The sequence below is a fragment of the Artemia franciscana genome, chromosome 20 (genome assembly GCF_032884065.1).
Source record: "Artemia franciscana chromosome 20, ASM3288406v1, whole genome shotgun sequence".
NCBI classification, from domain to species: domain Eukaryota; kingdom Metazoa; phylum Arthropoda; class Branchiopoda; order Anostraca; family Artemiidae; genus Artemia; species Artemia franciscana.
The window spans coordinates 23512392-23534957 of record NC_088882.1 but is presented as its reverse complement, the minus strand read 5'-3'; the positions used below and the strand labels follow the sequence as shown (position 1 = coordinate 23534957).

General features: G+C 36.8%; 1 protein-coding gene across 4 annotated transcripts in view; it reads left to right on the top strand.

The window, feature by feature from the left end:
- Positions 1-22566, top strand: part of LOC136039927 (uncharacterized) — a 125033-nt gene that overhangs the window by 6000 nt on the left and 96467 nt on the right. For 2 of the 4 annotated variants that reach the window (XM_065723912.1, XM_065723914.1), the window contains exons 3-6: positions 2452-2675; positions 6392-6463; positions 13352-13575; positions 21939-22036. In XM_065723912.1, the coding sequence (XP_065579984.1) occupies positions 2452-2675; positions 6392-6463; positions 13352-13575; positions 21939-22036 (618 nt within the window). The remainder of the gene's footprint in view (positions 1-2451; positions 2676-6391; positions 6464-13351; positions 13576-21938; positions 22037-22566) is intronic. The other 2 variants (XM_065723913.1, XM_065723915.1) reach the window with 1 other exon arrangement.

Sequence of the window (22566 nt, the reverse complement as noted above, 5' to 3'; positions counted from 1 at the left end):
AAAATTAGAAAAAATGACGTATTTTTAACTTACAAAGGACTGATCGGATCTTCATGAAACTTCATATTTAGAAGGACCTCGTAACTCAGATCTCTTATTTTAAATCTCAACCGGATCCAGCATCACTGGGGGGGGGGGGACCGGAAATCTTAAAAAATACTTAAAGCAGAGAGATCAGGATGAAACTGGGTGGGAAGAATACAAACACGTCTAAGATACATGACTGACATAACCGGACCGGATCTGATCTCTTTGGTGGAGTTGGGGGGAAGGGTAATTCGAAAAAATGAGGTGTTTGTAACTTATGAACGGGTGATCAGATCTTAATGACATTTGATATTTAGAAGGATCTCGTGCTTTAAAGCTCTTATTTTAAATTCCGACCAGATCCTGTGACATTGGGGGAGTTGGAGGGGGAAACCAGAATTCTTGGAAAACATGAAAATGGGGTATTTTTATCTTATAAATAGGTGATCAGATCTTAATGAAACTTAATATATAGAAGGATTTCATGTCTCAGATGCTCCATTTTCGACTCGAATTGGATCCGGGGACATAGGGGGCTGGAGGAGGGAAACAGAAATCATGGAAAACGCTTAGAGTAGAGAGATCAGGATGAAATTTGATGAGAAGAATAAGCGCAAGTTCTAGATACATGATCGACATAATTGGAACGGATCCGTTCTCTTTGGAGGAGGTGGGGGTGTTAATTTGGAAAAATTAGAAAAATTGAGGTATTTTTAACTTAAGAACAGGTGACCAGATCTTAATGAAATTTGATATTTAGAAGGAATCCATGTCTCAGAGCTCTTTTAATTTTAAATCCCAACCAGATCTGTTGACATCAGGGGGAAGTTGGAGGGGGAAATCTTGGAAAAACGCTTAGAGTGGAGGAATCAGGATGAAGCTTGGTGGATAGAAGCAAATGTCATAGATACGTGATTGACATAACCGTACTGGATTCGCTTTCTTTGGGAGAGTTGGGGGGAGGAGTTCAGTGCTTTGGCGAGTTTGGTGCTTCTGGATGTGCTAGGATGATGAAAATTGGTAGGCGTGTCAGGGAGCTGCACAAATCGACTTGATAAAAACGTTTTCCCAGATTCGACCATCTGGGGGGCTAAAGGGAGAGGAAAAATTAGAAAAAATGAGGTATTTATAACTTACGAGTGGGTGATCTGATCTTAATGAATTTTGATAGTTAGAAGGACATCATGACTCAGAGCTCTTGTTTTAAATCCCGACCGGCACTAAGCTTCTGATTTTCCTTTTAAACCAATCTATTGATTCTTAGAATTTTGTTAGAGCTCATACCATATGAGCTCTTGGCTCTTAGCTCTTCTGGCCTCGTCACAAGTGTCATAGGAGCTCTTAGCTCTTGTATATTCTTTCAGCAGGACAAGATCTTGTTGTGCCTGGAAAAGCTTATAAAGATTTTTTTTCTATTGGAGCATTTTTTATATATTTTATACAAAATCTCTGGATACTGCATTGATCAGCCCAAATAGTTTTTTGAGCATTCATATCACACCTGTATACAGGCATGAGGGCCCCAGATTGCTCTCTAGCCATACACTTTCCCTCCCCCTCTGTAGGTAAATCATTCCCTGAGATTTATTTTGGATATATCTAAGGAGCCTTGGAGTAACTGAAAAATGCTAAAAATTTCCTTCTGGTTTTGTGACCACCTCCCCCTCCCAACTTACATGCTAGAACCAGTTCTGTAGACCAACAAAATGTTTTCTCTTATGCACATTCAGTCTGTAATTCATTTATTAAGAAAAATGAATGATTAGTTTTAAGTAGAAGTGTAGAGCAATGGCAACAACCCTTTCTCCATTCTTAATTCCTTGTTCTTTGTGCAAAAGTTTAGCTTGGATCTTACCAACTATAATTGAACAAAAACGGTACTGCTGGCTGGTAGTTTCTATTTTTTAAATTAACTATTGCTTCTTATAGCATCCAAAAATATTTTTTATTAAGGTTTTTAACCTTACTCACAATCCTATATATGTATTACAGCAACCTTACCTGAATGTATTAAATTCTAAAGCATTGTGGTCAAAACTGAAGGTAAAACTCAGAGAGAAAATGTGGAATTGTCTATTAAATTTGTGAAAGATCGTTATAAAACTGTTTTTGTTTTTGTTGCAATAAATGTTTAATGCAGGGATTAAAATGTAAAATTTGATTTTGCTGTGTATTACATGCTGTTTTGTATTAAGAACCATTATTTATTATGCAGGTGGCTGAGACAATATTGAATCACTGAAAAACTCTTGCTCTTATACTACCCCCTTCCCATATTAGTCCAGGGTGATGGGAAAGGGACAACACACCAAAAACTGTATCCTCTTATTGTCTTAAATGTATAATAAATAGATCAAAACACAAAATTAGACTTGGTACGTCTTATATGCAGTAAGAAATTATAAACAATTACTGAATTTGCAGACAGCTGAGACAATATTGCATCACTGGAAGACATTTCCTCTCATACTACCTCCCCCTATATCGCTTCAAGGTGGCGGGGAAGGGACATCGCGGCGGAAGACATTTCAAATGAAAGATCTCTTTTTAATGCCAAGTTTTGAAGAGAAAGAATTGGCTAGCATTGATGCTCGGGGAAAAACGCAAAGACTTAGCCAAGATCAGCTTGATACAATAAGAAATGATGGGTGAGTGTCTGTCTGTTTCATATATAAGTAATTCATATTTGTTTCATATCATAGAGTTTATAAGGGTTGTACATAAATAAAATAATCTCAAAATCTCTGCTGCAGTTTATATTGAAGTTTTCCTTACATTGTGGATTGCAAATCTTGGCTAATTTTAGAAGCAAAACATGGTAAGTATATTTTTCACAAATGGTGTTTGTTTGATGTTCCACGTTTGCTTCACATTTGACTTCTGCCATGGATAAAGATAACTTCATAAATTTGATTTATGTCAAAAAGCAACTATGAAACAGATGAACTGGAGACTGGCTCCAACACTTATTTGTGTTCACAGTTCCGATTTAAATCACCTGTGGGATGATCCTTGGCAAAGTCTGGTGATTTTGTGAGATGGTTTACAACAGATGTGAAGATGCAACCTTGACCAACAAAATGAAACAAGATCTAAAACACCATTTGCCACTTCCTTCTAGCAGCAAAGTTTCTATAAGCTAATAAATGTGACTAGAATCCCTTGATACATAGCTTAAACTCTACCTGTTTATTCCTACCCTGTATAATTGAAATCTCAGAGGCCCTTTTGATTGGGGTTTGGTGCTTTAAATCGTAGCTAAACTGGTTCCAGTCTGTTTCTGGGCCAACCTTGATACACATACAATATTTCAAAATATTTTATTAGAATCATAAATTTGACAAAAAAACAAAAAATCAGAATTTATTCACGGTTCACTTCTTCAAAATTTATCCCTTGAGTTCTAGAAAAGATTTGGCTTTCAGTTAAACTGGTAGCAAATCTAAGGGAATTTTGCTTAGCTTTTGTTAAGCGAAATTACATTAGACTCTAATTTAGACTGTGAGACTCCAGTTTAGACTACAGTCTTGCAGTCTAAAGGGGAGACCGCGAGATTTCACAATATCAAGTTTAAACTGCAAAATCTTGCTGCTAGACTACAAGTGAAATCTAAGAGAAATACAGTTTCTCAATGCAGTTTAGTGGAGATTCTGTCATCATGGTGTTTTGTAATAAAGATGATATAAACTCCACTATTATTGAAGAAAGTCACTACTGAAAGCTGATCAGAAATGAATTTTTTGTAAATAGAAGTGTTAAAAATAGTTTTTTTTTTTTTATAGTTGACTTAGCATTAAATATATAAAAAAGGCAAGGCTTTTCCATGAAAAGTAATTAGCTAATTAAAAGCTTACTATGATGATAAATTAGGATAACTAGTTGAATAGAGTAGCTCAAAAAGGATGATCCAAGGTTTTTGCCGAGATCCAATCCCTGAGGTTACAAACTGAATCTTTTCCAATGAGTCAGACAACAATACCTGTATGGCTCTTCAGGCCGAAGATTCGGATTGGGCAGCAATGCTCTTGGGAGCAATGGATAAAACTTGTGTTGGTATGTAGGAAGTGTGGGAAAGGGGGCATTGTACCTTGAAAGAACTTTTAATGACTGAAGTCCCAACTTTCTTCTTTGTAAAATATTATTGACTTGCTTTTCCAATGCAAGGGCAGGATTTAAAATAATCCCGAGCGTCTTAATCTCATCAACCCTTTGAGACACCAGAAGAATGGCGCTGAAATTAACACTATCATTTGGATAGGAGAAGCTTCATACAACGGACTTGTCCATTTTAACAGACATATCCGCTGTATTAGCTTCCTCTCAAATATTATTAAGCGTGTCCCCTGCTTTGCTCGGCATACTTCCAGATTATTTTTATGTCACTTGGTAATTAACCAAGTGACATATGGCGATCACAAATTCTGTTGGTCGGTCGGTCTGTCTGTCCCGGTTTTGCTAGTTTATGCACTTTCAGATAAGCTAGGACGATGAAATTTGGCAGGCATATCAGGGACCGGACCAGATTAAATCAGAAATAGTATGGGGGGAGTGGTGGGACGGTTAATTCGAAAAAATAAAAAAAAAATTAAGCATTTTTAACTTACAAACCGGTGATCGGATTTTAAGGAAATTTAATATTTAGATTCATTATGTGTCTCAGAGCTCTCATTTTAAATCCCGACCGGATCTGGTGACATTGGGGGGAGCTGGCGGGGGGGAAGAACCTAAAATCTTGGAAAACACTTAGAGCGGAGGGATCGGGTTGAAACTTGGTAAGAAAAATAAATATAAGTCCTAGATACGTGATTGACATAGCTGGAACGGATCTGCTCTCTTTGGGGGTGTTGGGGGGAGGGTTAATTCTGAAAAATTAGAAAAAATGAGGTATTTTTAACTTATGAAGGAGTGATAAGATCTTAGTAAAATTTCATATTTAGAAATAGATCTCTTATTTTAAATCTCGATCGGATCCATTGTCATTGAGGGAGTTGGGGGGGGATCTTGGAAAACGCTGAAAACGGAACGATCAGGATGAAACTTGGTGGGAAGAATAAGCACAAGTCCAAGATACGTGAATGACATAACCGGACCGGATCCACTCTCTTTGGAGGAGTTGGAGGGAGGGGAGTATATTGGAAAAATTATAAAAATGAGGTATTTCCAACTTACGAACGGGTGATCAGATCTTAATGAAATTTGATACTTAGAAGGATCTTGTGCTTCTGAACTTTTATTTTAAATCCCAACCAGATCCAGTGACATTGGGGAGAGTTGAAGGGGGAAACCAGAAATCTTGGAAAACGTGAAAATTGAGGTATCTTTATCTTACGAATGGGTAATCTGATCTTAAGGTAACTTGATATTCAGAACGATCTTACGTCTCAGATGCTCGGAGATGTCGTGAGTGGAAATGCCATGAGTAGAGAGATTGGTATGAAACTTGGTGGGTAGAAGAAGCAAATGTCGTAGATACGTGATTGACTTAACCGGACTGGATCTGCTCACTTTGGGAATGTTGGGGGGGGGTCCAGTGCTTTGGTGAGCTCGGTGCTTCTGGACGTGCTAGTACGACGTCAATTTGTAGGCGTGTCAGGGACCTGCACAAATTGACTTGATAAAGTTGTATCCCTGATTCGACCATCTGGAGGGCTGAAGGGAGAGGAAAAATTAGGAAAAAATGATGTATTTTTAACTTACGAGTGGGTGATTGGATCTTAATGAATTTTGATATTTAGAATGACCTCGGTTCTCAGAGCTCTTATTTTAATTCCCGACCGGTGTTAAGCCTCTGATTTTCTTTTTAAATCAATCTGTTGATTCTTATAATTTTGCTATAGCTCATGCCATATGAGCTCTTGGCTCTTTCGACCTCGTCACAAGTGCCATATGAGCTCTTAGCTGTTGTTTCTTTTTATTCCGGATTGACTGTCCATATATTTTTGCCGATCTGATTAGTTTTTTACTAATTTGTTTTCTATAAAAAGAAACTATATTACATTTATATATTGCACTTACATTCTATATTGCACTTAACTTTAAACTGGATAAAGCACTTATTTAGACACTTGAGTTTCTATACATTTGAAAGGGTTGGATTTGAAAGAGAGAAACCGTCCATGGAATGTGTTACGTATTAGACTAATAACAGTAAATTCAACGCTGCAAATATGCTGACATGGAAAAAACAACTCCAGGAAGATTTAGCTGTATTTGATTTTTAATGTTATAAAGCAAAAAGACAAACATTAAAAAAACACGTTTTGTTTCGGATACAGCGCAAAAGGTACCTGAGATTTTTCATTCGCAGACAAGAGTTTTTTTTATATCTCTTCATTCCTTGTTTTCATTATTTCTTCTTTTAAAGCAATTTTATGGATGATTATAGCAGCTGGAGAGAATTGACGGACGATCAGCTGAAGAGTATTCAAAGAAAGGGGTATGGTCTTTGTATCAATATGCATGGTTAATTTCAGCATCGCCTTTTGCACGATTTCTCTTTCTTTTGGTGCTATGTTTTTCTTAAGTTAAAATTAAGGTTTGATCTGGCTTTTTTGCCCCTTGGGAGACAAGCAGTCGACAAAACAGATGCCGGAGGAGTTAGATTATATTAAAAATTTTCTTTGATTAATTTATCTTTTACAATTAGTCCAACAGGTCGTAGTAACGAACTGTAAGTAAGGAGCGATTTGGCTCATAGTAACCGAAACTCTAAAAAACTAAATCTTATTGTCAATAGATACATCTACAGAATTGTCTTTATGCTGATTCTAAATGTGTAAGATTCAGTAAGTTTAGTGTTATCTATAAAAAAAAACTACGCCTAATGCCTGAGAAAATGTGCCTGATTTTCTAAAAAAGGGGGAAACATCCCCAAAAATTCAGGGAATCTGCAGCATGAGATTCACTTACTTACTTAGAATAAAAACCTCTCACGCTGGTCGGCACCTAAGGCGGTAACGATGCCTCTCCACGATGACCTTTCCAGTGTCTTCGGCCAAAGATCATCAAGGGTTGTTCTTGAGAGCGCTGTGTCTTTTACTAGGCGTTGTCCTACACCAAACATCATGGGACAGACCATTGCTGCCCATTCTAACCATATGTCCCCAATATCGCCACTGACTGCTTACGACTATAAATAACGAGTTGTTGATTCGTCTTCTCTCTAATGAATGAGTTGGTAATTTTGTCAGTCCAGTTGATTCCAAGAATCCGTCAAAAATGGTTATTTTCAAAACTTTGGATTTTTTTCTCTTAACTGTTTTATCAGCACCTAGCTCTCAGAACCATATAATAGTACTGACAAGACATTACTATTGAAGAGCTTCAATTTCAGCTTCAAAGAGAGAGTGACACCTCTCCAAACGTTTCTCAACTTACTAATGGCGCTTCCTGCGCACGTGATACTTGTGGTGATTTCATGCTCAGGGCTTCCAGCAGTGCTCACTAGACTCCCAAGATATCTAAACATCCCTGTCTCTTCAATCTCCTTTGCTTTAAGTGTCAGTAGCTCAGCTGTCAGCAGCTAGTATATTATTGCGCATGCTTTTTGTCTTTTGCGTTCTTATTACCAATCCTATTCGTTCATCTACTTTCAAGAGCTCATCTATGTTGCACTGAAGCTCCTCTCTTAAGTGAGGAAGGAGCGTTATATGGTCTGTGAGGTCTGCATCAAATAAAGTACGACTTTGATTCAAATCGATGCCGCCTATAAAGTTGCACGTTGGCAGGATGAAGTCAATGAGTATTGTAAATAGTACTGGGAACAAAATTTACCCCTTTCGAACGCCTGAGTTGACTTTTAACCACTTAGTCAGGTCCCCATCGTTAGTCCGAAAACCGCATTTTTGTTCATCATATAATACCATTATAATTCTGACAGTTTTATCAGGAAAGCCATAGTAGCGTAGTATTTTCCATATTGAATCTATTGGTTGAGTCCAAAGCCATCAAGAAATCGAAAAAAGCCATTATGATTTCAGCCTGCCATCCATTTGATTCTTCAATAAGTATTCTAAGACTGAAGATCAAGCCAGCACATGAACTGCGTGGTCGGAAGCCACAGTTTTCATCTCTAAGTATGGCTTCAACTTTCGTCTGGATGCGATTCAAAAGTACTTGGCAGAGGAATTTGCCTCCTGCAGTTTGTAGGGTGATGCCTCGCCAATTTTGGCGATCAGCTGTTCTACCCTTCTTAAATAGTTTCATTATAACCGCTTTCTTCCAATCTGTGGTAAAATCCTCATTGTCCCATGCCTATGAGATTCAACGCATCAGAGAACCCTACTGTAGAAGTTTCAAGCCTCCATTTGCAAAATGCGAAAATCTGCGAAAAAAGATCATAGAGGCTTGCTTATTATTTTTTCTTTGGGGGTGATCTTATCCAACCAATGGTCCTTGAATACCAAGGGATCATTTGAATGGACATTAAAAGTTATAGTGTCCTTCTTATGTGACCAAAAAGATTCGAGGGCAGCTAGCCCCCCTCGTACTCCCCTTTTGTCAACTATTTACGCATAAAATTTGTTACTGGGAAGTATAGACATTTTTCAGGGGAGGAGGTTTTCCACGGCGAGAAATTTCTGTAGGGAGGGAAGTTTCCGGGGGGTGAAATTTCCTGAAAAAATTTTACAGGGGAGGAATCCGCCAGGATTTTTATGCGAAATTCTTTTTACTTCTCTTATTTTTTTTGGAAACTCAGTTTTACATCTGATGATGTTCGGGGGGGAAATTTTCAGCTTGGTTGGAATTGTTCTGGAAAAACTGGAGGATTTTCCCGCGGAAGAAATTCTCCATGGGGGAATTTTCAGTGGGAGCACCTTTCCTCTGAGGGGTCGGGGGAGATTTCCGTGAAAAACCGTTTAATGAAAGGGTTATTTCCGGCATTATTTGAAAAACCCTCAGAAATCGAAATCAGAAACCTAACCTGTCAAGAAAAAAACAAATTTTAGGCCGTATTTATGCGTCACGAATCTATACAGCCATTGTTAAATACAAGTTTATACTTTTATAGATTCTGTTTGCTTTAATTTAGTTTTGTATCGTTGTAAATTCATATTGCTACACCTTGAAGTTGTGTTATTTCTGCACATATGGATTATTTTATAGCTTTCATATAAGCACGCCTAAACCAAAGTATATTTCAAGAACTAGTAACGCTTGACTGTATGCTCGATATACTATGTTGGGTGGTAGAAGAGACCCAGAATAATACTGCTCCTATTTTCCGTCGTTTCAAATCGATACAACCTATTTTTTATTTTTTTTTGTTGAGGCTCTTGACCGTTGTCTAAATGTAAATTCAAAGTCGATCAGGAAAGCCCATCAGTGCCTTACCACATCTGTGTCTGGAAAAAAGAAAAGTTTGTTCTCCCCATTTTTTGGACTTAATTTGTATCAACGCATTTAGGTTTCTCTTAACCCGATGAATTAAGGCTGTAATTTTCAAACTGATTAAGCCTTTTATTCATTTTTTTTTTAAACTTGGGTCGCCTTGGCCAAATAAGTTTAAAACCAATCAAAAAAACTTTTTTTCCATTTTAGAAGTCCATGCCCCCAATTTTTTCTCAGTAGTCCCCAGGGGTAGGAAGCATGAGTTTAGGTGACATAGAATTTGTTTACTCAGGCGGAAAGGATGGGGTACATAGACAGGGAGTAGGGCTCATGATGAATAAGGAAGCTGCTAAGTCTTGTTTAGGCTGGGAAGGTATTAATAATAGAATACTAGTTGCTCATTTTATGACTAAAAAGTTCAGGGTATCAGTTATAGTAGTATATGCCCCTGTTGAACCAACTGATGGAGATACTAGTGACTCAGATGAATTTTACTTACAATTACAGGAGCAAATAGACAGGGTACCAGGTAGAAATATGGTGTTTTTGCTAGGAGATTTTAATGCCCAGGTTGGTAGAAATAGGGATAGATGGTATCCTAGCCTAGGTAAATTTGGTGTAGGAAAAAGAAACAGTAATGGCTATAGGCTTTTGCAATTTTGTAGGTATAACAACCTAGTTATAACGAATACGGTGTCTGGTCAAAAAATTACCCATAAGTTGACATGGTATTCACGTGATGGTAAGACAGCAAACCTTATTGATTATGTTATTGTAAACAGAAGGCTAGCAGGACCCATACAAGATACTAGGGTGTATATGAGTGCTGTTATTGATGTTAAACGTAAAGATCACCATCTAGTTGTGTCTAAGGTTAATTTAAAGCTAAAATTTCGGAAGGGTAACTCCCTGCCGGAAAGTTATGATGTTGGTAGACTCTAGGATGAAAATTTGAGAAAAAACTTCCAGGAACAGTTGAATACTAAACTTGAGAGTTTAAAATTTGACATTGTCGAAGATGGATGGAATAATTTCAGAAAAACAATTTGTGAAGTTGCTGATGGTGTCCTTGGGAAGAGTGCAAGGACTGCAACTAGGAATATTAGTGAAAAAGCTTTAGGTTTAATAGAGAGTAGAAGGTGTTTGTATAAGAATTATCTGAGTGATAGGTCGTATTAAAACAAAAGGAATGTAAAGAAAGTGGAGAAAGCATTAAAATATGAACTAAAGAGATGTGAAATGTAGGCCATGGATAAAATTGCTGAGGATCTGGAAGATGCGACTAGACGGCATAATAGTAAAATATTATACTGGCATGTTAATAAATTGAAAGGGAGTAGCCAATCCGGACTAGTCCCAGTTAAAGATAGAAATGGGGCCACAATTAGTGATAAGGAAAAAGTTAAAGAAAGATGGGTGGAACATTTTGAGAATGTGTTAAACCGAGATACAGTTGCAGGAAAAGATATAGATGAAAATGAAAAAGTTTGTGATACCTTGGATGTGAAGGAAGATTTATTTAGTGAGGAAGAATTAGCGACAGTACTAAAAGGATTAAAAAATAATAAGGCCCCAGGTGCTGATAGTATGATTAATGAGTTTCTTAAATATGGTGGCTCTGAGGTTAGGAATAAGCTACTGAAGATTATGAACATGATTTTTGAAAAAGGGGAAGTACTCAATGATTTTAGGAAAACCTTAATTAAACCACTGTATAAGAAAGGTGGCAAGAGTGTGTGTCGTAATTATCGAGGCATTAGCATGCTGTAGACAAAGTTCTAAGGGAAGCACAATGCGGTTTTAGAAAAGGTAGAGGATGTGTCGACCATGTTTTCACTCTTAGGTTAATAATTGAGAAGTCCCTTCGTTGTCAAACACCTTTGGTCCTCAGTTTTATCGATTATGAGCAAACTTTCGATTCCGTTGATAGAAGAGCGTTAACAAAGGTCTTATCGTTATATGGTATACCAGAAAAATACATTAAAGCGATTTATGCTATGTACGAGAATAATACTGCTGCGGTTAAGGTAGGAAATGAGGATAGCAACTGGTTTTGTATTAAATCAGGAGTTAAGCAGGGTTGTGTTCTATCCCCCTTTATATGGATCATTTTGATGGACTTTGTCTTAAGGAGCACAGGAAAGGCGATTGGAGACCATGGAATCAAATGGGGAGGAAGAACGCTCCTGGACTTAGATTATGCTGATGATTTAAGCATATTAGATGAAGGCGTGAGCAAAATGAATGAATTTGGAGGTTTTGCAAGTTCAGGTTGCTAAAATAGGCTTGAAAATTAATGTTAAGAAGACTAAGTCACTAAGGCTAGGAATAAGTGAAGATGAACAGGTGACATTAGGTAACGAAAAGATTGATCAGGTCGGGAGCTTCAGTTACCTTGGTAGTATTATTAGTAAAGATGGTGGGAGCAGTGAATATATTAAAACTAGAATAGCTAAGGCTCAGGGTGTTTTTTCACAGTTAAAAAAAGTTTGGAAGAATAGAAAGATAAGTCTACAAACCAAGATTAGAATATTGGAAGCTACAGTGATGACAGTGGTCAAATATGGCTCTGAAGCATGGGCACTCCGAAAAGCAGATGAAAATTTACTAGATGTTTTTCAGAGAAATTGCCTACGGATTGTTCGGGGTACCCGGCTGACTGACCGTATTTCAAACAGTAGGTTGTACGAAAAGTGTGGTTCAATCCCGCTTTCTAGGGCTATAATGAAAGAAAGATTGAGATGGCTAGGCCACGTTCTACGGATGAAGGATGACAGATTACCGAAGATTTTCCTTTTTGGCCAACCGTCTGGGGCTACACGGAAAGCAGGTCGTCCTTGTCTGGGTTGGGAGGATGTCATAAATAAAGATTTAAAGGAAATGGGAACTTCCTGGGAGGGTGTAAAGAGGGAGGCTTTAAATAGATTAGGTTGGAGGAGGAGCGTGCGTAGCTGTGTTGGCCTCAGGCGGCCTGGTGCTGCAGTGAGTTATTAGTAGTAGTAGTAGTAGTTTATTCTTAAACAGCTTTCTTTCTTTACTTTTTAAGCTTTTCTATTTAGTTCCAGAATCTCCTTTATCTTATTTTTTTTGTGTGTTTGCCTTATGTTCGGTATGAATAACAAGTCGAATTGTACATGTGTGACTTTGAATTAGCACTATTAATATTTTTCACTTTCTCCCGATTCGTATTTTTTTTTTTGGTTTAAGGCCTCGTTAAGGCACTGTCTGCCTTATGAAAGTTTCATTGTGCTTCTTCTGACACTTTTAACCCTGATTTTTTAATGGTTTTCCTTTCTTTATTTTCTTTCTTTTTTGGCTTTAGTGGCTGGGGGGCTATTAAACTTTTACTGTAGGATTGATTTTTATTCTACAGTTAGTTTTTGTTTGTGTCCACTCGGAACCATTTTTTCTTTGTTTCAACCTAAGATTATTTCTGACTACCTAAAATACCTGAGATATCTGTGCCACCTCATATTATGGATAAAAATCAGCCACCAAAAGGGCAAATTACAAATCCTATGCGTCGCCATCTGTTTTTAAGAAGATTTTTTTTTTTCAAATTTTCAGTGATGTTATCCTTTTCCGGCAGTGCTATAATAGGCCTTTCGGTTTTTCAAGTTGTAGTTCAGATTTGTTACGCTGAAGCTTTTTTAATGTCCCAAATTTAAACTAAATATTTTTGCTTGAAACCACTTGTTTTATATTTGTTAAAACCAAACGATGAAATACAGCAGCAACGATATTGCTGACAATAGAGAAGTGTCAGTGAGCTTATAGTAGAACAATCAATTTGATAATTCTTTTTCTATTTGCAACATGTCTTAATGCTTTCTTCACTAGAGCTCACTCAGGTCCAAAAGCATGGGGGGTAGGGTGGGTGTCACGCTTTTGTAAAAGGTTTCTCAAAAAGGCGACAACACTTCTATTCCTACTATGTATCCAAATATTTTCCTTATGATTTAAAACCTATGGTATCAACTTTGATTTATTTTAGGGTTTTCAACGTAGAAAGCTCAAATTTTTCGGGGCAAAATCATGTTTGGAAGTTGAGTCCGTTGCTTCAAAAAGGCAAAGTAAGGACAGCTGAGTCCTTTGTCAATGACATAGCATTTGCAGCAAGACTAATTGTAGTGGAAGCTCGGAATAGAATAGATGGCAATGTTTTTAGTTTGCTTTCATCTGTACAATCTCTACGCACGGGATTTCGCATGATTTTTGGTAAGTTCTCTATGTCAGTTTTTGTTTTATAATTTAATGGTTTCTTTTTCATAACCAGGGATGTAAAAAGTTTCTTGTTTTCAAAAGAATAAAAAGTTGAGCAGTTACGCGAAGCTTTTCCTGTTGGGGGGAGGGGAGGGGAAAGGTTTAAGATGCAGTTTCCTTCGTAGTCTAAATTTCATCTCTTTGTATTTAGTTATAAGCTATTATTAGTGAGTGAAAATGGTATTCACATTTTAAGAAGGAGTTTGCTGAACCCGATTCTAAGAGATGTGAGAAAATTAAAATTTTATTAAGTGATAAATAATTAATGGCAAATTACCAGAAATGTTTCCCAGAGAGAAGGTATGCTCCTCAGATATATTAATGAAAAGTAGAAGGACTAATCCAATTGAAACTAAAACTTCTTCGCCATGGAAAGAAAGAGGATGCCTTAACCCTCCGTAAACAAATAATGAAAGAAATATGTCCTGCTGCTTCTTGTTATGGTAAGAAGGAATTAAATTGCTTAAAACAGAGGAAACCTCAGCAATTCGTTTAATAAAGTGAAAGAAATAGGGGGTCGCTCGTGCAAGAACCTTGATTTTCTTTGGATGAGCCGCCTGAACAGACAGCCAATGAGCTTAATAAACACCGTAATAATCATATCCCTCCTCTCGCGGAAAACCATCTAAACCCTGAAACTTCAAAAGATAAAATCCTGGAAATTTCAGCAAAACATATAATAGAAAAAATACAGAAACTGAAAAAACTTGTATTTGTCCCTTTGATGTACTAATTAATCTAATTAAAGCATTCCCTGATAAACTATCAACAAACGTGAGTATTTTTAACGAAATCCAAAAGATTGGAATTCTGAGCGATTTTACTGGATTGTGACCAATCACCTAGACCCTAGTTTTGTCTATAATGTACGAGGGTTTCCTAGCTAATTACCTTTATTGAACTTATTGACTTACAACAGTTTGGAAACATGAAGGAGACATCTACTTCACATTACCTTGTTAGTCTTTTTGACACCATTCTTAAAAACCTTGGAAACCTGATACTTGGTTTACTCTTTTATTAATTGATATCCAGAAAGCATTCGGCCTAATTGACCACTATAACCTTGCAAATAAACTGCTGACGGATTTTCAAGTGAGTCCCTTTCTAGTTAGAATTGTCGCCTCGTTTTTAACAAAATCGTTCTCAAGTGCTTAAATATAAAAATGATTATTCTGATCCTCTTCCTATCTTTTGTGGGTCCTCCAGGGAACCCTGTGGGGCCCCTTATGATGGTTAATAGCCTCATGACTGACCACACAGAGTGACGAATGTATGTGGACGATCTGTATGCACGTGAGTTTTGCCGAGGGAATATTAAAATCTCAATTATGACATTACTTGACGATTTCACTAAGGAGAGTTCTTTGTCAAAGATCAAAGTTAACGATAACAAATCGTCAGTTACGACAGTTTTTTTTGAAACCATCTCCTTTTTTCACAAACCCTTTCCTCACAAAATCTCTGTCATATTTATTAAACTACTTGGGGTAACAATTACTGCTGACTTGAAGAGGGATGCCCATGTTTAAAACATCCTCAAACAAGCTTTCCGTTCAGTTTCCCTTCTAAAACTTTAGAAAAAGTTCTCGTGCCCACCTGAGGATCTTCCCCAGCTTAACTGTTCTTTTATTCGGCCAATACTAGAGTTCGCTTGTCCAGTGTAGCATTTCGGTTTTCTTGTGGCATTTCACTTAAAATCATGAATGGTGAAGGAAGGTTCCATATTATTATCTACTAGATATGTTCAAGCTCGCCATGTTGGCCGAGAGAAGGAACCTCCTGTGCCTTCGTTTCGGTACCAAGACCCTGTCTGTTCCCCGATTACATTCCATCATCCCTGAACTCCACCTTCCTGCCCGCAACAAACGGTCCCGTATAAAATTCCAAAAACTCCCCAAACTTACTCCCATACCTGCTGAACGTGATAGATATAGGAAGAGTTTTGTTGAGTTGTATAATTGCCAGGAAAGCAAGTCACTAATTTTATTGTTATCTATTTATTTTTATTTTTGGCTTTTTAACTAAGTTTTGACTAACCTTTTTTATGTATTGTGTACAATGGGTTATGTTTGACGCGAAGATCAAGTTATTTCGACATATATAGATATATATTTATATATATATATATATATATATATATATATATATATATATATATATATATATATATATATATATATATATATATATATATATATATATATATATATATATATATATATATATATGCTAGTGCTATTTGTGACGTAAAATGCAAATTCGGCAACCATGCTGTGAAAGAAATTTTAAATTAAATTATATTTTCTCTCTCAAATGATCCACTGCTTACTCCCGGGTCAGGTGCCTTTGTAATTAGTACCCAAGATGTAAGTGACCTTATACAAAAACTTATAAGACGCATTTTGAAAGCTTCATTTTCGAAATGCGTCTTATAAGTTTATTTGTTATTTTTCTTTGCTTTACCAAATAATTTTTTGCTGTGGTTGTAGTTCCAGATTCTTTTTGTTTAGGTCCTGTTTCAATGATCCATAAAAAAGGGATCAATCCGTATGATTGTTCGTCGTACATGCTTATTACTGTTTCAAGTCTTTTTGCTAAGTTTTTTGAATTGCTTCTAATTAATAGTCTACGTTCTACTTGCAATATGCCTTCCTATCAGTCTGGATTCCAGCCTAAGCTCGGATGTTTCCATGCTCTAAAATGTTTATGCAATATATTGACGATGCTGATGAATCTAATGGAACCCTAGCAATTGGAACTTGTGATATTAGCAAACCGTTTGACTCGGTTTTTCGTCCTCAAGCAGTGAGTGAGAGCTTTGAGCCGTGGAGTATCGCGAAATTTTGTTAGGCCTGTTCTTTACATGTACCGCCATATGAAATCTATAATAAGGATTCCTTGAAATAATGTTTTGACTAATGAAATGCTAAATGTTATTGGGATTAGTCAGGGTTCTAGTATTTCACCCACAGTGTATAATAACGCAATGTTGCTATCTCATTGCCAACTCTCTTCCTGTTGCATTTACAAAGGTATTGATTTATCGATACTTTGCTATGCAGATGATGTTTTTAATGTTAGTAGAGTCAGCGGGCTAGAAAATTGTTTTTCCTCAATTTTCCGAAAATTACCGTGAAATTTGGCTCTCCCTAAATGCAACAAAATGTGAAGTCTTGATTTTCAATGAGTTAGGTGCGACTAGAGTTGGTGACGCAACTATGGATTTGAATGGTACTGAAGTTAAACTCTGTGATAAGTTGAGATACTTTGGTCTCCCAATTTGTAAGAATATTAAGAAAACTAAGTTACTAATGTTGGAAAATATGGAGAGTAAAATTCGTCGTTCTTATGGCGTGATTATAAATTCCAAATTCGATTCGGAAATTCTTGTAAGAGTTTATGGTACTCTTACAAGAATTTCAAGAGTACCATATTTTAGCCATGCCGCATATTTATTATTTAGTGCCGTTTAAGCGAATATTTAGAGAATCTGATCGTTTTAGAATGAAGAGTGAATTTTTTAGATATGCTAAGTTTATGCTGCGAGTCCCACCGTGGACCCATAACTCGTACCTCATAAGAAACGATAGTTTGTCAGATCCATGTGATAAGCTATGTGTGCTTAACGCTCATATGCTCAGTATGCAAACCGGCTATAGATGGCAAAATGTCTTTTTTAATGTTTGGGCATAATGTTTGTTGTTTTTTGAGAATGTCTTTTCTTCTCTCTATTTTAATTGTACTTTATAATTTTCCTTTTTGTACAATGGGTATAAAATAAACACATACATATATCCATAATAACACGAGGTCTAATAGAAAATAATGTATGCTTAGATCTCGGAGTATGTAGGAAGAGGCAAGTGCCTCCTTTTTATGTTTGATTGCTCGCCATATCGCTGCACGCAAATCGCTGCATACAAATATGGTTATCAAACAGTTCGTGGTAACGAACTGTAGTAAGGAGCGACCCGGCTCAATAGTAACCAAAACTCTAAAAAATGGAATTTTGGTACCAATAGCTACATCAAAAGAATCGCATTTTAATGCAGATTTTAAATATATAAGTTTCATCAAGTTTAGTCTTACCCATCAAAAGTTACGAGCCGGAGAAAATTTGCATTATTTTAGAAAATAGGGGGAAACACCCCCTAAAAGTCATAGAATCTTAACGATAATCACACCATCAGATTCAGTGTATCAGAGAACCCTACTGTAGAAGTTTCAAGCTCCTATCTGCAAAAATGTGGAATTTTACATTTTTTTGCCAGAAGGCAGATCACGGATGCGTGTTTTTTTTTTTTTTTTTTTTTTTTTTTTTTTTTTTTTTTTTTTTTTTTTTTTTTTTTCCAGGGGTGATCGTATCGACCCATTTGTCCTAGAATGTTGCGAGAGGGCTCATTATAACGGAAATGAAATTTCTAGTGCCCTTTTTAAGTGACCAAAAAAAAAATTGGAGGGCACCTAGTCCCCCTCCCACGCTGATTATTTTCCCAAAGTCAACGGATCAAAATTCTTAGATAGCCATTTTATTGAGCGTAGTCGAAAAACCTTATAACTATGTCTTTGGGGAAGACTTACTCCCCCACAATCCCCGTGGGAGGGGTTACAAGTTCAAAACTTTGACCAGTGCTTACATACACTAATGGTTATTGGGAAGTGTACAGGCGTTTTCAGGAGGATTTTTTGGTTGGAGACAGGGGTTGAGAAGAGGGGGATATGCTGGGGGAACTTTCCACCGAGGAATTTGTCATGGGGGAAGAAAATTTCCATGAAGGGTGCGCAGGATTTACTGGCATTACTTAAAAAAAAACAATGAAAAAATACATATGAAAAAGTTTTTTTTTCAGCTGGAAGTAAGCAGCGGCATTAAAAATTAAAACGAACATAGATTATTACCCATATGAGAGGCTCACCTCCTCCTAATACCTCGCTCTTTACGCTAAATATTTTTAGTAATTTCAACTATTTATTCTGTGGCTTTTGTGATTCAGGGGTCATTCTTAATGAATTGGGACAAAATTTAAGCTTTAGTGTATAGAGCGAGGTACTGACGAGGGGGCGAACCCCTCATATATGTAATAAAAACATGAGAATACAAAAGTTCTTTACGTAAGCTAATTTAGAAGTTAAGTATATCTTTTACTTATAAAAAGATTCGTAAAGAATTAAAAGTTCTAGTTGTCTGTTTAATTAACCGAAAATAGGAGGGCAACTAGGCTTCCTCCCCCGCTCTTTTTTTCTCAAAATCATTCGATCAAAATTATGAGAAAGCCATTTAGCCAAAAAAAAAAAAATATACAAATTTCGTTTTAATTATTCCTCTGTGGATAGCCAAAATCAAAACAGGCATTGATTCAAAAACGTTCAGAAATTGAATAAAAAAAAACAAGTTTTTTTAAATGAAAGTAAGGAGCGACATTAAAACTTAAAACGAACACAAATTACTCCGTATATGAAAGAGGCTTTTCCTTCTCAACACCCCGCTCTTTACGCTAAAGTTTTTTACTGTTTTAAAATGTAGAACTAAGAGAAAGAGTCAAACTTTAGCGTAAAGAGCGGGGCGTTGAGAAGGAAAAGCTTCTTTCATATACGGAGTAATTTCTGTTAGTTTTAAGTTTGAATGTCGCTCCTTACTTTTATTTAAAAAAACTTGTTTTTTTATTTAATTAGTTTAGGAAACTTGTGAAAAAAAGAGGTCAATCTCAAACAAATTGCTATACAAATGATTCTTTCACTACCGAACCAAAAAATGTGTGCTGATTCTAAATCCAAAAAAAGTTTGTCGCTCTAGCCCTTTGACAAATTTGAGTCTTTTGAGGTTGAATTTAAGATTGAGGTAAAAATGTTGATTGAGCTGAGCAGCAGATTTGATTAGATAGGTCATTTCTACGCTCTTCTTTATTGCTGATGAACATGAGAGTAAATTTTTAAAGGCAAAAGAACTGTTTGGGGATTAAAGCTTTAAGATAGAGTGAGGTTGGGGGAGAGGTTCAGCCTGCAGGTGTATATTAAACTTGGCCTATGATCAAACATTTGCAGCCTTACGCCTTAATAACAGCCAACACTGGGTCCAGATAAAGTCCAGTATGCCGGGAACCTTAGTTTTGTGAAAGTGAGTAAGAACGAAGAGGAGGTTGAAACGCATATTTGGCAACAACAACAAAAAAGCACATTCTGTCAAAGAGCTTCCCTTAGTGAGACGAAACACTAATTCCAACTCAGAGCTCAATTACAGAAGGCAGATAAAAATCACAGTAACACCGAGATTCATTGGATAGTGGCGAAGCTATTCAAAAATCTGATCTCCTTCTTTGCTACAATCGTCTTCGAGGTTTCCGGCACCAAATGTTTCGCAATTAGAACAGTTTGTTCCTTTACAATTCAGATACATTTTAAGCCATTTTTTGCAAGAACATTGCAGTGTCGAACACTGGCTCTTGCAATTACAGTGAAACACCGAGAAAAGAGAAGGCGGTGCCGGTGATCTCTCTGAATACACAGGTCGTAATTCTCCTTTCCACCCAATCAGCCAAGCTCCAAAGGATATAGTCGAAACTCAATATGTTTTCACGCTTGTACTTGGACGTGTGCTCGAAGCGAATGATACTTGCAGACATCGCTTGTTTGTCGGAGTGTTTTTGCCTCTACATGCTTCTCATAACTTCCAACTTTTTTGAGGAATTTCCTTTAGTGGACCTTGTCAAGACTTCACTTTCTGCAGCCTTAAATAAGATAAGCATGACCTTCTCTCCAGCTTTTCTAATGTCGTCTTTTGTAGAAGCTGAATCTAGGAATAGTCCGGATATTCTGGAATTTTTTCTTCTTTTTCGCGTTGTTCAGTGGTGTAGATTTTCCTATGCCATAAACTCGCGATGTCAAATCGAATCCGAGAAAGACATGGAGGAAAAGAATTTGGTTGTAAAGGGTGTCACCAAGTTGCATTTAGCTTCCAATATATCCCATAGACGGCTTCCATTTTTCCGTGACTTTGATTAGGAAGGAAAAAATATCGGTTTACATACTCGCTTCGTGTAATACAGTAAAAGGACTAGTAAGTCCATATGAGTGGATTGGCCTTCTGCCGACTCGACCGCAAACATCACAATCAGCAGGTTAGCATCGGCTGGTGACTGGTACACTTTACATCCCGAATCATTAAGGTAGTCGGACAGCATGCTGATGATTGCCTGCTTGTTTTCTGGGTTGCTAAGGAAATCATCTTTTTTGCTAAACAAGGCATCTGCGGTTGGATGCTGATCTTAGGACAGCTTTTAGACCTGCTCCTCCTCCCATGCGTCACGTCTTTGATTGAGGGTCCAGATAAAGACCCGTCAAGTGCTATGAAAGGGCATATATATCTTCGCTTCACATAGTCGACGTATTTGGTGCAGTTATCCGCGTACGTTATGCACTTCTCCCAAGGTAAACGATTTATAGGGGCCCCGCCATCTAGTTCACACTCAGGTTCATCCAAGCTTTTAAGTACGCAATCTGTTTTACGTATTTGACGTGTGAAATCTTATTCTACCCTGGGACAATCGTAGTTTTTGGCAAAATAGAATTCCTGTACCTAGCCATCTAGATACAAGGAGGGGCCCCGTGGTCTAGTTCATACTGAGGTTCATCCAAGCTTTTAAGTACGCAGTCTGTCTTAAGTATTTGACGCGTAAAATCTTATTCTACTCCAGGACAATCGTAATTCTTGTACCTCAAATCTACCTCTGTATCTGCCGAAAACCTTTACCAGCATCAGTTAGAAAGTAGAATTTTAAAAAAAAGAATCGGACACGCGAAAATACTTGGAAACTCGTGGACGATCTTCAAAAAGTCAGACTTTTATTTACTCAAATTTGCCTCATTGACTATCTCACCCTCTCTATCCCCAATCCAAATTGCTGTAATGTTCTGATGTATGTAGGGATGTTAAATCAAACCCTCAAACGACTTCCTAAATTCAGAATTGTCTTTTCAGGACGATGTTCTTTACATTCAAAGAATTTACATTCAACCTAAAAAAAAAAACAACTCGGATTTGTGAAAGAGCTAGAGCGGCAAACTTTTCGGATTTGGAATTAACTCATATTTTTTTGTTGGGTAGTGAAAGAATCATTTGTATAGCATTTTGTTTGAGGTCAAACCACATTTTTAATAGACTATATGAGTCTCAGAGAGTTTACATAATAGATTAAATATTTAATTTTGTTTTTAATGAATTGCTGAATTACGCAATGGAACTGTTTAAAGAATGGGGAAATTTACTCGATTTTCGATACGGTTTTTATCCTTTGAAAAACCACCATTATCTTTTCTAGATGCTCTTTTTGGAATCCCATCCTTGCATTCACCGAATCTTGCATCGAAATTGAGTGATGAAAGATCCCGGTTTCTCGTTGCTGAACTTATTTGTCCTGTAAGTATTTTTATAGCAGTAAACTTTATGCTTGTAATGTTTCGTTTACCCGAAGCAATGAAAAGCTAAAGTTTTCATTGTGATTACTTCCAGTCTAAGGTATGCCTCTGTATCTCTTAGGTCAAAACAAACTTTGTGCATTATCAATTAAATTTTAATGTTACCATGTGTGCTCTGTACTCTTTGCACCGTATTTGGTAGTAGTTTATGCGTATTCAGTTATTCAGTAATAATTTAATTATATCTTAACAAATTTTATGCGTATAATCATTTTTTTTTTGTGTTACCAAAGGATCCTTGACCATGTTTTTGTATCCGTTTTGGCCTCATAAATTTTTACTAGTAAATGAAACTTTTTTAAACGGACAATTCGAAACACAATGAAACAGTATCTACATGTTGCGTTTGCTAATTCTTGAGTTTGAGCTCAACTTCAATTGCTGAAAAGCTATTAAGTTTTTGAAATTCATCCGAGATTGGAACTAAATTTGTCAATAAAACAGATAAATGCTGAGAAATAGAATCAGCTA